The sequence below is a fragment of the Leptonychotes weddellii genome, chromosome 2 (genome assembly GCF_054177405.1).
Source record: "Leptonychotes weddellii isolate Sample4059 chromosome 2, ASM5417740v2, whole genome shotgun sequence".
Lineage (NCBI taxonomy): Eukaryota > Metazoa > Chordata > Mammalia > Carnivora > Phocidae > Leptonychotes > Leptonychotes weddellii.
In genome coordinates, this window is record NC_138370.1 from 29,790,706 (window position 1) to 29,804,914 (window position 14,209).

The following is a 14,209-nucleotide window of genomic DNA, read 5'->3' on the forward strand; positions in this document are numbered from 1 at the left end:
GGAGGGGGGAGGGGGGATTGGTTAGCCCGGTGATGGGTATTAAGGAGGGCACGTAATGCGTGGAGCACTGGGTGTTATACGAAAACAATGGATCGTGGATCACTACATCAAAAACTAATGATGTATTGTATGGTGACTAACATAACATAATAAAATTAAAAACTACAAGAAAAATAAATAAATCAATCAATCAAAAAAAAATCTTCAAGAAAAGAAGTGTGAAAAACCTGGAATTTCATACCCAGCAAAACTTTCATTCAAATATAGAGGCAAAGGAGAAGTATTCACAAGCAAAAACGTTAAGGAAGTAGCTCAATGTCCCTGTCACCAAAGGCAGAGAAACTTCTTCCAATGAAGATATCAGTAGAGTTAAAGTAAAATTTTAGTAGTGGGTATTAAATAAATTTAAATATAGAATAAGCCTAAAACAACTTTGAGAACTATAGTTATTTAATAGAGTGCAAATGATATAGACATAATAACATCTATAATAATGTCAGGCAGTACAACAAAAGAGGAATACTATATGTGCATACTGATTTCCTTAAATTTACAGCAATGTGGTCCAAAAAGAATTGTGATTAAAGCTGAAAATCAAGTGGTAGAAGTAGAAACATATTGTTCAATGGCATAACAGTATAGAAGAATTAAGATTTAAAATAACCACAGTCATACAATAAAGGGGAAAGCAGGAAGTGGGAAGTAGTAAGATACTAAATTTTCAAATTACAGTGAGGAATCACTATTACTGCCTAAATAAAAAATTTAATCTATTATGTAAACACTAAAAATATTCCAAATTAAGAGAACATACACAAAGTCACCCAGAAAATAAGCCAAAAGTCAGATTTTTACAGTGAAAGACTTTACCAAAAGTATGAAGTTAGAAAAGTATGACATAATTAAGAAGCTGTGAGATCAAAAATCTCAGTCTTATCAACAAATGTAAGCAGAATGAAATAACCAACTAAAAGAAAAATCTTCAGATTGGATCTGCAAAATCAAAACCCAATAACTCAGACCTTGTATGGAATATTAAACACTTGCTCTAAGCTAATACTTATTTTAGAGGACCTAAAATATAACTGTGGTTCGTTTCAGGAGAAGATGTGTGCTTACAAGAAGACTGGTGATACATGAAATTTAGGATCAAATCTGAGTTTACTCATGGGTCCTCAAATGCATCCTATCATAATTTGCCCAATTACGGAACAGTATGTGAAAACAGATATAATCAATATCTTATAGAATCCCCAATTTGCCTCCCTGACCCATATAATGAGGATTATTATGGTAGGGAGGGCCAAATAGAAATCTCTGAATATCATATGCACCATCACCAAAACATTAAACCAAGTATTTCTAAATCCAGAAGGCAGTCCAACCCTGAGAAGAATTGAAATACAAAGAGCAGGGATTTCCACAGATCTGTACCTCTGAAACAAATAATGCAATATATGTTAAGGAAAAAAAAAAAGAAGAAGAAGAAGATAGCAGGAGGGGAAGAACGAAGGAGGGGAAATCCGAGGGGGAGACGAACCACGAGAGACAATGGACTCTGAAAAACAAACTGAGGGTTCTAGAGGGGAGGGGGGTGGGAGGATGGGTTAGCCTGGTGATGGGTATTAAAGAGGGCACGTTCTGCATGGAGCACTGGGTGTTATGCACAAACAACGAATCATGGAACACTACATCTAAAACTAATGATGTAATGTATGGTGATTAACATAACAATAAAAAAATTTAAAAAAAATAAAGAGCAGTGAATCCTATTACTTTCCTATTTTGTTTGTTTGATTTGTGCTGATGATAAGCAATAATGACAATGAGTTGTCTTAAGTTTAATCAGGTGGTGACTGCAATAACAAATATTGTTCTAAACATAGTCTCTTTACTGAAGCAAAGCAACACAGGCATTGGCACCTGCATGTAATCCCTGATAGAAAAAGGTGTTTTCTCTATCCCAATAAGCAGAGAATTCCAGGAGCAAGTTTGCATTCTCACTTGACAGTGAGAGCAATGTACCTTCACCATCCTTACTGCCTCAGGTATTTATCACTTTTAGTTTTACTTCTTCCTAGACCCTAACATCTCACTGTCTGTGGTAAGGGGAATAATAATTCCTCTCAAAGATGTCCATACCCTAATCACCAGAACCTGTGAATATGTCAGGTTACATAGCAAAGTATATTAGGGTTGCCAATAAGCTGACCTTAAAATAGGGAATTTATCTTGTATTATCCATGTGGTCTTAATTTAATCACAAGAGTCCTTAAAAGAAGATGAATGGGGCTGAAGAGAGAACCAGAAAGATGGTAGTGTGAAAAGAACTCAGCCCAATGCTCCTAGCTTTGAAGGTGGGAGGAAGGGGGCCCAGCCAAAGAATGCAAACAGCCATTAGAATCTGGAAAAGGCAAGGAAACAGGTTGTCTACTACAGCCTGCAGAAGGAACACAGCACTGCCAAGGCCTTGATTTTAGCCCAAGGAGACCCATTTTACAAACTGTAAGATAATAAATTTGTATTGTTTAAGCCACTAAATTTGTGGTAACCTGTTACAGCAACAATAATATTAATACATCATCTAAGAGAAAATTATTCTGGAATTCTGGAATGAAACTGGACCATTATCTCACACCATATACAAATATAAATTCAAAATGGATTAAAAACTTGAATATATAACCTGAAACCATTAAACTCCTACAAGAAAAAGTAGGCAGTAAGCTCTTTGACATCAGTCTTAGCAATATTTTTTTTGGATCAGCCTCTTCAAGGAAGGGCAAAAAAAACTAAAAATAGGGACGCCTGGGTGGCTCAGTCGGTTAAGCGGCTGCCTTCGGCCCAGGTCATGATCCCAGGGTCCTGGGATCGAGTCCCACATCGGGCTCCTTGCTCAGCAGGGAACCTGCTTCTCCCTCTCTCTCCCTCTGCTTGTGCTCTCTCTGTCAAATAAATAAAATCTTAAAAAAAAAAAAAAAACTAAAAATAAATAATGGGATTACATCAAACTAAAAAACTTGTACAGCAAAGGAAACCATCAACAAAATGAAAAGGCAAGCTATTGAATGAGAGATTTTGTAAATCATACATCTGATAAGGGGTTAATATCCAAAATATCCAAAAGTTAATATCCAAAGAACTCACACAACTTAATATCTAAAAACACCCCAAATGAACAACCCAACTAAGAAATGGGCAGAGGACTTAAATACACATTACTCCAAAGAAAACATACAGATGGCCAAGAGGCCCATGAAAAGATGTTTAACATCATTAATCATCAGGGAAATACAAATCAAAACTATAATGAGATCAAAAAGACAAAAAATAGTGTTGGCAAGGATGTGGAGAAAAGGAAACCCTCGTACACTGTTGGTGGGAATGTAAGTTAGTGTAGCCACTGGAAAAGAGTATGGAAGTCCTCAAAAAATGAAAACTAGAGCTACCATATGATGCAGTGATTCCATTTCTGGGTATTTAGCCAAAGAAAACAAAACACCAATTCGAAGAAAAGATATATGCACCCTTATGTTCACAGCAGCATAATTTACAATAGGTAAGATATGGAAGCAAACAAAGTGCCCATCAATAGTTGAATGGATAAAGAACATTACACAATGGAACATTACTCAGCAATCACAAAGAAGGAAATCTTGCCATTGTGACAACATAGATGGACCTAGAGGGTATTATGCTAAGTGAAATATGTCAGATGGAGAAAGATAAATACCACATGATTTCACTTGTATGTGGAATCTAAAAAACAAAACAAAACAAAAGAAAAAACAAAACAGAAACAGACTCATAGATACAGGTAACAAACTGTTCATTAACAGAGGGGAACGGGATGGATTGGGTGGGGGGAAATAGATGAAGGACATTAAGAGGTACAAACTTCCAGTTATAAAATAAATAAGTCATGGCAATGTAATGTACAGCATAGGGAATATAGTCAATCATATTTTAATAAATTTGTATGGTAACCAGACTTATTGTGGAGATCATTTTGTAGTGTATAAAAACATTGAATCACTATGATGCACACCTGACATTAATAGGATGTTATGTGTCAAGTATACTTCAGTTTAAAAAAAATAAAATTGGGGGCATCTGGGTGGGTCAGTCAGTTAAGCGTCTGCCTTTGGCTCAGGTCCTGATCCTGGGATCGAGTCGGCTTCTCCCTCTCCCCTTGTCCCCCCACCCCGTACTCTCCTTCTCTCTTGTTCTCTCCTTCTCTCTCTCAAATAAATAAAATCTTTTTTAAGAAATTAAATAAAAATTTTAAAATGAAATAAATAAAATTTGAACTGACTGGAATTTGGATGATATAAGAAATTGTTAAATTTTAAGGTGTGATCACGATCCTGTGGTTATATTTCAAAAGTATCTTTTTGTCATTTAGCAATACATACTGGAGTATTTAGAGATGAAACGATATGTCTATAATTTGCTCCAAATAATGGAACAGAGGAAGTGGTGAGGAACATAAAAAGAAAAAGAACTGGCCAGGAGTTTATAACTATTGAAGGTGAGTTCTTTATACCCCTCTACTTTTGTATTTATTTGAAATTTCCATAATTAAAATTTTAAAAAAAAAAGTAGAGGACAAATAGCAATGGAGTGATATCTTCAAAGTGCTATTGGAAAAATAACTGTCAACCTGAAATTCCATACCAAGCTAAACTGTCATTCAAGAGTGAGGGAGATATAAAGATATTTTCAAGTCAACCGCAGACATTTTGCCACTCAGAATTCTTATGAAATGTCTAAAAAACAAAGAAGTGCTAGAAACAAAGTAAGCAAAGAAAGCAGTAAACAGTGGATAAATCTAAGCAAACTTGACTGAGTAAACAGTAATAGAGATGATGACTAATTTCGGAAACAATAAATAAAAGTGGCACTAAATACTAAATAACAATAATATGTAAGAAGATGAGGGTGGTGTCTGACAACTTTCTATGGTCATTGTCTTTTTTGGAAGAAATTATATTCTTAACTTGGGACTTTGTTACATTACAATTAGAAATACAAAACACATAAGACAGGAAATGAGATTTTTTTAAATGTTCTCATATAAAAAGCATAATACATAGAAAGCATAAAATACCATAATAGATTTAAATACAAATATACCTTCCTTGAGAGCTGAATGGATTTTCCAGTTTACTACCTACGTAGATCTGGAAATTTCAGGGCCCAAGGGCTATTTTAATTCTTAAATAGTCAAAAGCTTTTTTAATCTGAGTTTGAAATTCCTTTGCTAATATACTACCTTCAAAAACTTAGTAGTTCCTCATCTAGTTGCTTTCAATATAAGTTATACACATACAAAACTTTTTAAAGTCATAATTTTCAAATCTGCTTTATTTCTATGTCTTTTATATTTTGGATACTTGGCCCCTTTCAGACAAATGATTTGCAAATATTTTCTGTCTTCTCTAATTTCTTTGCCTAACTCTTATTTCTCCCTTCCTCCCCTCCCATCTCTCTTTCTCTCTCTCCCTCTTTCAACTTAATGATGGCAGCCTTGAGTCTATCTAGAAAAATATATGCCCATACCCTTAATTAGAGCTCTGCCCTGAGTAATTTTATCTAATTGAGAGTTTTACTGATGCACTGGTGTTCAAACCTTTTTAAATTCCATTTCTTACTATTTGGAATGTGGAATCAGTCACCTTTTAAAATCCTGAAAGGCCCCAAATTTCTGGATTTATTCCCTATCATTTCTTTCTGCAAACTGGCCAATTGTTCCCTGAGATTATCTCCTTCTCTTACCACTTTGCCAAACTTGAGTAATTACACTGACCTCCACTGCAGAAAGATAACATTCTGTTATCTAACTTCTGTAGAATGCAATCATACAGTTTAACTATAACTTTATGAAATACAACTTTATGAAATGTTTTGTAACTTCCAGTTGGTTTCAATTTTTTGTGATCTATCATCCATTACCCACCATTCATTGCCCAGCAGCTCAAACACGTCTATTTTAAGTTTGTTATGACAGCACACCACTTAAAAGTTCCAATTTCTATATTAGTCAACTTAGGCTGACCAGGCTATAGAATGGTAATAAGTAAAATACTGAAGTCTTGGTGACTTAACACAGTAAAAGCTTATTTGTTTTTCATGTAAAGTCTGATGAGGGTCACCAGGAGGTTTCATTGAAGGAGTGACTCAAAGATCCAGGCTCCCTCCAACTGGTAACACCATAAACTCAGCTCATGGCTTCAAAGATGACTGTGGCACCAGAAAAGAGAGATGGAAGAAGGAGACCAACTCTTAATTGTCTTGATCCAAAAATTACACACATCATTTCTTCTTAACCTCATGAGCAAGAGATAGTTTGGAAAAAGGCCAAGAAAGGTAGGCAAAAGTAGATACTCAGTGAGCACTGAGGAATCTGTCACAAAAAAGGAGGGAAAATATATACTTACAGCAAATATTAGTCAAAGGAAAGTTGATGTAGCTATGTTAATACTAGCACAAATAGATTTCAATGGGGCAAAAGCATTATTAGGAATAAACAGAAGCAGGGCGCCTGGATGGCTCAGTTGTTAAGCATCTGCCTTCAGCTCAGGTCATGATCCCAGGGTCCTGGGATCAAGCCCCGCATCAGCATCAGGCTCCCTGCTCGGCGGGAAGCCTGCTTCTCCCTCTCCCACTCCCCCTGCTTGTGTTCCGTCTCTCTTCCTGTGTCTCTCTCTGTCAAATAAATAAATAAAATCTTTAAAAAAAAATAGGAATAAACAGAAACAGGATATGGTTAATAAAAATAAACCAGAATGAATGCAAAAGAATGAAGTTGGAACTCTCCCTCACACCATATATAAAAATTAACTTAAAATGGATCAACAACATAAATTTAAGAGATAAAACAATAAAATTATTAGAAGAATAAATCTTCATGATTATAGATTTGGCAATGGATTCTTAGATATGACACCAAAAACACGAGCAATGTTAAGAAAAAAATACATATATTAGATTTCATTAAAATTAAAAACTTTTGTTTTTGTGAATCAAAGGACACTCACAAGAAAGTAAAGACAGCCTACTGAATGAGAAAAGATATTTGCAAATCATTTCTCTGAAATAGGTCTAGCATCCAGAATATAAAAAGAACTCGCACAGCTTGACAACAAAAAGAACAACAAATTTTAAAAACAGATTTGAACACTCATTTCTCCAAAGATACACAAAGGGTCAATAAGCACATGAAAAGATGCTCAACATCACTAATCATTGGGAGAATGCAAATCATAGCCAAAAGGAGATACCATGATATATCCACTAGGAAGACTATAATCATTTAAAAATAAAATAAAAATAACGTGTTGGAAAGAATGTGGAAATTTGGAACCTCTGTACTCTGCTGGTAGGAATGTAAAATTGTGTAGCCACTATGAAAAACAGTGTGACAGTTCCTCAGAAAAATTAAAAATAGAATTACCATATGATTCAGCAACTCCTCTTCTGAATATATATGCAAAAGAAATGAAAATAGGGACTCAAACAAGTACATGCCCATATATGTTCATGGCAGCATTATTCATAATGTCCCAAAAGAAGATGCAACCCAAATATCCATCTATAGATGAATAGATAAACAAAATGAAATATATATTTATCCATTTATATTCCACACAACAGAATATTACTCAGCCTTAAAAAGGAGAAAATTCTGACACATGCTACAACATAGATGAATATTGAGGGAGTCACGCTAAGTGAAATAAACCAGTCACCAGAAGATAAATACTCCACAATTCCAGTTATATGAGGTACCTAATATGCACAGAGACATAAAGTAGAACGGTGGTTTCCATAAGCTGAGGGGAGAGGGGAATGAGGAGTTAGTGTTTAATGGGTACTGAGTTTCAGCTTGGGAAGATGAAAACAATTCTGGAGATGGCTGGTGGTGATGGCTGCACAACAACATGAATGTACTCGATGCCATTAAGCCTTACACCTAAAAATGGTTAAAATGAGTACCGAGCAGAAATCACAGAGCTGAAAAATACAATAAATTAACTGAAAATTTCAGTAGAGGGGTTCAACAGCAGACTAGACAAACAAAAGCTAAAGGAGTTCATCATTACTAGACCCGTCTTATAAGAACTGTTAAAGAGAGCTCTTCGTGCTGAAACAAAAGGATACTAATTAATAACACGAAACATCTGAAAGTATAAAACTCACTGGTAGAGCTAGAAAAAATCTACAAAAATAAAGGGGAAACAATATATTTTCCTTAATTAGTTTCTACTTAAAAGGCAATAAACTGTAAAAATCAGGGAAAAAAATAGTTCAAATGGTAAATTTTATGTTATGTATATTTTATCACAATTTATAAGCTGTTGTATAATGGGTATAGTACTTCCATTTTGCAAGATAAATAGGCTCTCGAGATAGGTTACACAATAATGTCGATGTACTTAACACTACTGACCTATACACTTAAAAATGGTTAAGATAGCAAGTTTTCAGGAAAACAGGCTAATAAATAAAAGTCAATCGCTTTCCTACACATCAGCAAGGAACAAGTAGAATTTGAAACTTAAAACACAATGTCATTTATATGAGCATCCAAAAAAATGAAATACTTAGATTAGTGCATCTTCATGGAGAGTACAACTCAATACTGTCAAAAGGCCAGTTCTTCTCAACTTGGCTCTATAGATTCAATACAATCTTAATCAAAATCCCATTAACTCATTTATTCTAAAGTTTATACAAAGAGGCAAAAGACCCAGAATAGCAAATTCAATACTGAAGGAGAAGAATAAAGTTGAGACTGCCACTATCTGACTAAATGACTTGTTATAAAGCTACAGTAATCAAAAAAGTGTGGTACCAGTGAAAGAATAGACAAATAGATCAATCAAACAGAATAAAGAGTCCAGAAAAAAACCCTACATAAATACAGTCAACTGATCTTTGATAAGAGAGCAAAGGCAATACAAAAGAGCAGATAACCTTTGCAACAAACAGTGTTGGGACAAGTGAATTTCCACATGCAAAAAAAAAAAAATCTGACACAGACTTTACACACTTCACAAAAATCAACCCCAAATGGATCACAGACCTAAACGTAAAATGCAAATTATGATTAGGTATGGCAATAATTTTTTAGATAAAACACCCATAATGCATGAAGAAACAAATGATAAGCTGTACCTCATTAAAATGAAAAACTTCTGCTCTGCAAAAGACAATGTCAAGAGAATAAGAAGACAAGTCACAGACCACAGACTGGGAGAAAATATCTGCAAAAGGCATATCTGATAAAAGATTGTTCATCCAAAATATACACAGAACTCTTAAAACTCAACAATAAGAAAATGAAGAACCCAATTTAAAAATGGGCAAAACACCTGAACAGACACCTCATCAAAAAAAATAGAGAGAGAGAGAGAGAGATGGCATATTAAGAAGATGAAAAGATGCTTTATATCATATGTCACTAGATAACTGCAAATTAAAATGAGATACCATTACATACCCATTAAAATAACCAAAATCCATAACACTGACTACACCTAAAGCTGGCAAGGATGGGAGGCAACAGGAACTCTCCTTCACTGTTGGTGAATTATATCAAAAATGATAAAACCACTGTGGAAGATAGCTTGGCAGTTTCTTACAAAACTAAACATACTCTTACCATATAATTCAACAATCCCACCCCTTGGTATTTACACAAAGGAGTTGAAAACTTTTGTCCAAACAAAAAACCTGCACACAGATGTTTCTAACAGCTTTATCCATAACTGCCAAAACTTGCAAGCAACCAAGATATCCTTCAGTAGGTGAATGGATAAACTGGTACATCTAGATAATGAAATAATACTTAGTGCTAAAAAGAAGTAAGATAAACAAGCCATGAAAAGACATGGAAGAACCTTAAATGTATATTTCTAAGTGAAAAAAGCCAGTCTGAATAGGCTACATACTGAATGATTCCAACTACATGACATTCTAGAAAAAGCAAAACTACAGAGACAGAAAAAAGTCGGTGTTGTTGGGAGTTAGGGGAGAGGGAAGGATGAATAGGCTGAGCACAGAGGATTTTTAAGACACTGAAACTACTCTATATACCACAATAGTGGATACATGTCACGATACGTTTGTCAAATCCAAAGAATGTACAACAGGCAGAGTGAATCCTAGGTAAACTATGGACTCTGGGTGATAATAATGTGTCACTGTAGGATCATCGATTTTAACAAAGTACCAAATGTAACAAATGTGTGGGATGTCAATAGCAGAGGGGGTGCATGTGTGAGGATGGTGTGTATGGGGAATCTCCGTACCTTCCTCTTAATTTTGCTATGAACCTAAAACACTCTAAAAAAATAAAGCTTATTCATTTTTTAAAAAATTGTTAAGATGATAAATTTTATGTTATGTGCATTTTTTTTTTAATTTTAGAGAGAGAGAGAGAGAGCACAAGAGGGGGGAGCGGGAGAGGGAGAAGCAGACTCCCTGCTGAGCAGGGAGCCCGATGCGGGACTCGATCCCGGGACTCCAGGATCATGACCTGAGCCGAAAGCAGTCGCTTAACCAACTGAGCCACCCAGGCGCCCCAATGTGCATTTTACTATAATTAAAAATTAAGGACGCCTGGGTGGCTCAGTCGTTGGGCATCTGCCTTTGGCTCAGGTCATGATCCCAGGGTCCTGGGACCGAGCCCTGCGTCGGGCTCCCTGCTCTGCGGGAAGCCTGCTTCTCCCTCTCCCACTCCCCCTGCTTGTGTTCCCTCTCTTGCTATGTATCTCTCTGTCAAATAAATAAATAAAATCTTTAAAAAAAATTAAAAATTAAAAAACAAAGGTACTGCATTAAAAAAAAACTCATGAGTAAAAAATCCAACGTTCAAGATCCCATGAATTCTTTTTTTTTTTTTTTAAGATTTTATTTATTTATTTGAGAGAGAGCACATGAGAGGGGTTAGGGTCAGAGGGAGAAGCAGACTCCCTGCCGAGCAGGGAGCCCGATGCGGGACTCGATCCAGGGACTCCAGGATCATGACCTGAGCCGAAGGCAGTCGCTTAACCAACTGAGCCACCCAGGTGCCCGATTCCATGAATTCTTAATAGAACATATTTTGAAAAGTTCATTGATATGTTTTTATTGCATATTGCAACTAACTTTTACCATTTATCAAGTATTGATGTAGTATCCAAAGAATACTGGTAATTATCTGAAAAGGTTATTAAAATATTCCTCCCTTTTCCAACTATATAAGCTGGATTTTCTTCATATACTTCAAATAAAACATAGCAACAGATTCAATGCAGAAATAGATATGAGAATCTAGCTATCATCTATTAAGCCAGACATTAAAGAGATTTACAAAAATCTAAAATCGTGCCAGTGTTCTAAATTTCTTGTTTCAGAAAATAGTTATTTTTTAAATGTGTAACTTATGTTACATATAATAGATATGTTGCTGTCATTTTTAAATGAATAAAAATTCTTAAATTTCTATATTAATTTCCAAAATGACAAATATTAACAGATATAAACAAAACGTAAGCAAAAGCTCTTTGAGAATTTCTATAATTGTTAATGTGTAAAGAAAAATTCCAAAAAGTTTGCAAACCACTGCATTAAAATACTGAGTGTGTTATGATGTGTTATGGTGAAGGTTTGTGTCCCCCCAGAATTTCATGCTGAAGTCCTAACCCCAGTGTGATGCTATTTAGAAATGGGACCCTTGGAAGGTAATTAGGGCTAAGGGTGGCCATGAAGGTGGATCTCTCAGGATGGGATCAGTGTCCTTATAAGAAGGGTTTGCTCTCTCTCCCCACACGAAGAGGCCATCTGAGTACATAGCAAGAAAGCCATGGTCTATTAGCCAGGAAGAAAGACCTCACCAGATCCCCAACCCGATGGCATCCTGGGCTCAGACTTCCTATCTTCAGATCTGTGAGAAAATAAATTTCTGTTGTTTAAGCCACCCCATCTAGGGCATTTTGTTATGGCAGCTCAAGGTCACTAATATAGCATGCAACAGCAAAAAGACTGGTAACAATCCAAAAGTCTATTAATAAAAGAACTGGCTAAATAAACTGTGGCACCTCCAAACAAGGGAGTACTGTGCAGATGGGGAGAAAAGATACTCCATGTACTGACACTGACACAGGATGGCAAGATTCAGAACAGTGTATAAAAAGGGGAGAAAAATAAGAACATATCTAAAATGTTTGTTTGCATCTAAACCAGCCCTAATATATTTTAAAATTTTGAGGCTTCTTTATACTGTTCTTTGTATCCTGCCATAATGTACCTTTGTCACTCAGCGTAACAGACGCTGAATCTTTTTTTTTTTTTTTTTGACTGCAGGGCAAATTATTCCCATAGGTATGCCAGACAAGTTATGTTGGAACAAATGGTATGTGAGGAGAGTACGGCTTTTGTTTTCGTTTTCGTTTGGGTTTTGAGTGGAGTTCAAGAAGATTCTGGGGTGCTTCTGAGTGCAGGAAACGTTGGGGCAGTTTTGTGAAGTGCATGAAAGACCTACAAGAAAGGCTACCCCCACCCTAGATTCAAAAAGAAAGAGATTTGTCCTTGAGCTCATTAAAGTTATTTTCCCTTCTAGGGAGTCTCTTCTCTATCCCTACAGAGCGCCCCCAAAAGGCCGGGTTTCCAGGCTACCGCGGGGATTCAATCGAGTTGGGCCACCATTTGGCCGAAGCAGGTTCTCCTTGAAAGAAGGAAAAGAAAAACCTTCGTCTGCCCAGACCCCGTGTAACAGGGTCTCCGCTGCCTTACCCGGTCCTGACGCCAGCAAGCCACCGAGCCCAGCGAGCAGCAGCAGCATTAGGCGGAGCATGGTGTGGCTTCTGGGCTCCGAGAGTGGACTGAGCCGGCGGCCGTTGAGAGCGCTCGAAGGACGCCTCGGCCGCCGCTCACCCGCGCGCGCTCGTGGGGCGGCGGTCTCGCGAAGCCGCTGTGGCCAGGGGCGCGCCGGCTAGGCAGCGCCCCGAATGCTAGTCGCCTGCAGGGAGCGCCCACCTTGCCCCCAGCCTAAATCCCGCGTGCCCGACCGAGAGAGCCCGCGGCTCAGGTGGGGTTATCCAGCCACCCGTGCCGTCGCAGTTGCGGTCCCCCACCAACCTTTCGTGTTGACGGACCTGGAAGAACTAACGCATTTATTGTAGGCTGTTTTGTAGCACACACTTCCAGATGTTCTAAAAGACGATCGTGCAATACTTTCTGAATTTAAAACTATACGCACGCACACACTCATTATTTACTAAAGCTGGGTTTCTAAAAATAAAAATAGCCAGATGTGTGAAAAAGATTCCAAAAAGGGGAAAAGTGAGACTTTGTATCTTTGAAAAGAATCTGCTGTGGGTTTTGTTTTTTGTTTTTTTCCCCCATACCTACTGCTCAAATGCACTGAGTAATCAGACTGTGTCTACTTTTCCTCCAATCAGTCTGGTTCTTCACAAGCCCTTGGCTAGAATTCATGTGATATCATTCTCTTGTTCAATACCTTCTCAGTACAGTGAATACTTACTCATTTATGTAGTGAATGATATGGAGAAGACTCTTACCCAGAATTCCAGTACGTATGTTCCAGTAGAAAAATTTTCTAAATTCCAAGCCCAAGCTGCCACCCATTTTCTCCTATCCGCAATCCTTTGGCCACTCTGACTTCTGGTCTTTCTGAATAAACATCGCCTTATTCCCTGGGACTGCAATGCCTCCTCCCTCTCGGCCTCACCTCCAGTCTCCACCTATATGCACTACCTTTTTAATTCTTTTGAAATCCCAAAGAATGAATTAATCGATCATACTAATTAACAGAAAGGCAGACGCACAAACTGAAAGGCTGGGTGGGAACACAGAAAAGCTCACTTAGGGAATCACCACATCTAAACTGACAGTTGAGATGCGATTTTACTGATGCAAAGGATTTCAACAGGACCGTCTAAGCCTAAAAAGGATTAGCATGAGCAAAAACAAGGCAACAAAAATCTACACCCAGCTTGTATCCCAACAGAACAGCCAATGCTAGACGAACACTGTTTCTAAGCAGTAGTTGAGCCAAAAGCTGGTTTCATCTTGCTTCGTAGTATTAGGAAAATAACTACAGTAAGTACTTAGACTTGTAAATTAGTGGGAAGTATTTTGAATGAAATCCTGGTTTATTTATTGTTTCTTTTCTTCAACCTTTAAGCAGACTTTATATTAT

At 37.0% G+C, this 14,209-nt stretch overlaps 1 protein-coding gene across 1 annotated transcript in view; it reads right to left on the minus strand.

The window, feature by feature from the left end:
- Nucleotides 1-12,941, minus strand: part of LOC145720266 (disintegrin and metalloproteinase domain-containing protein 32-like) — a 27,135-nt gene extending 14,194 nt beyond the window's left edge. The window contains exon 1 of the mRNA XM_081812894.1: nt 12,781-12,941. Coding sequence (XP_081669020.1) covers nt 12,781-12,841 — 61 coding nt within the window. The 5' untranslated portion in view covers nt 12,842-12,941. The remainder of the gene's footprint in view (nt 1-12,780) is intronic.
- Between the last annotated feature and the right edge of the window lie 1,268 nt (nt 12,942-14,209).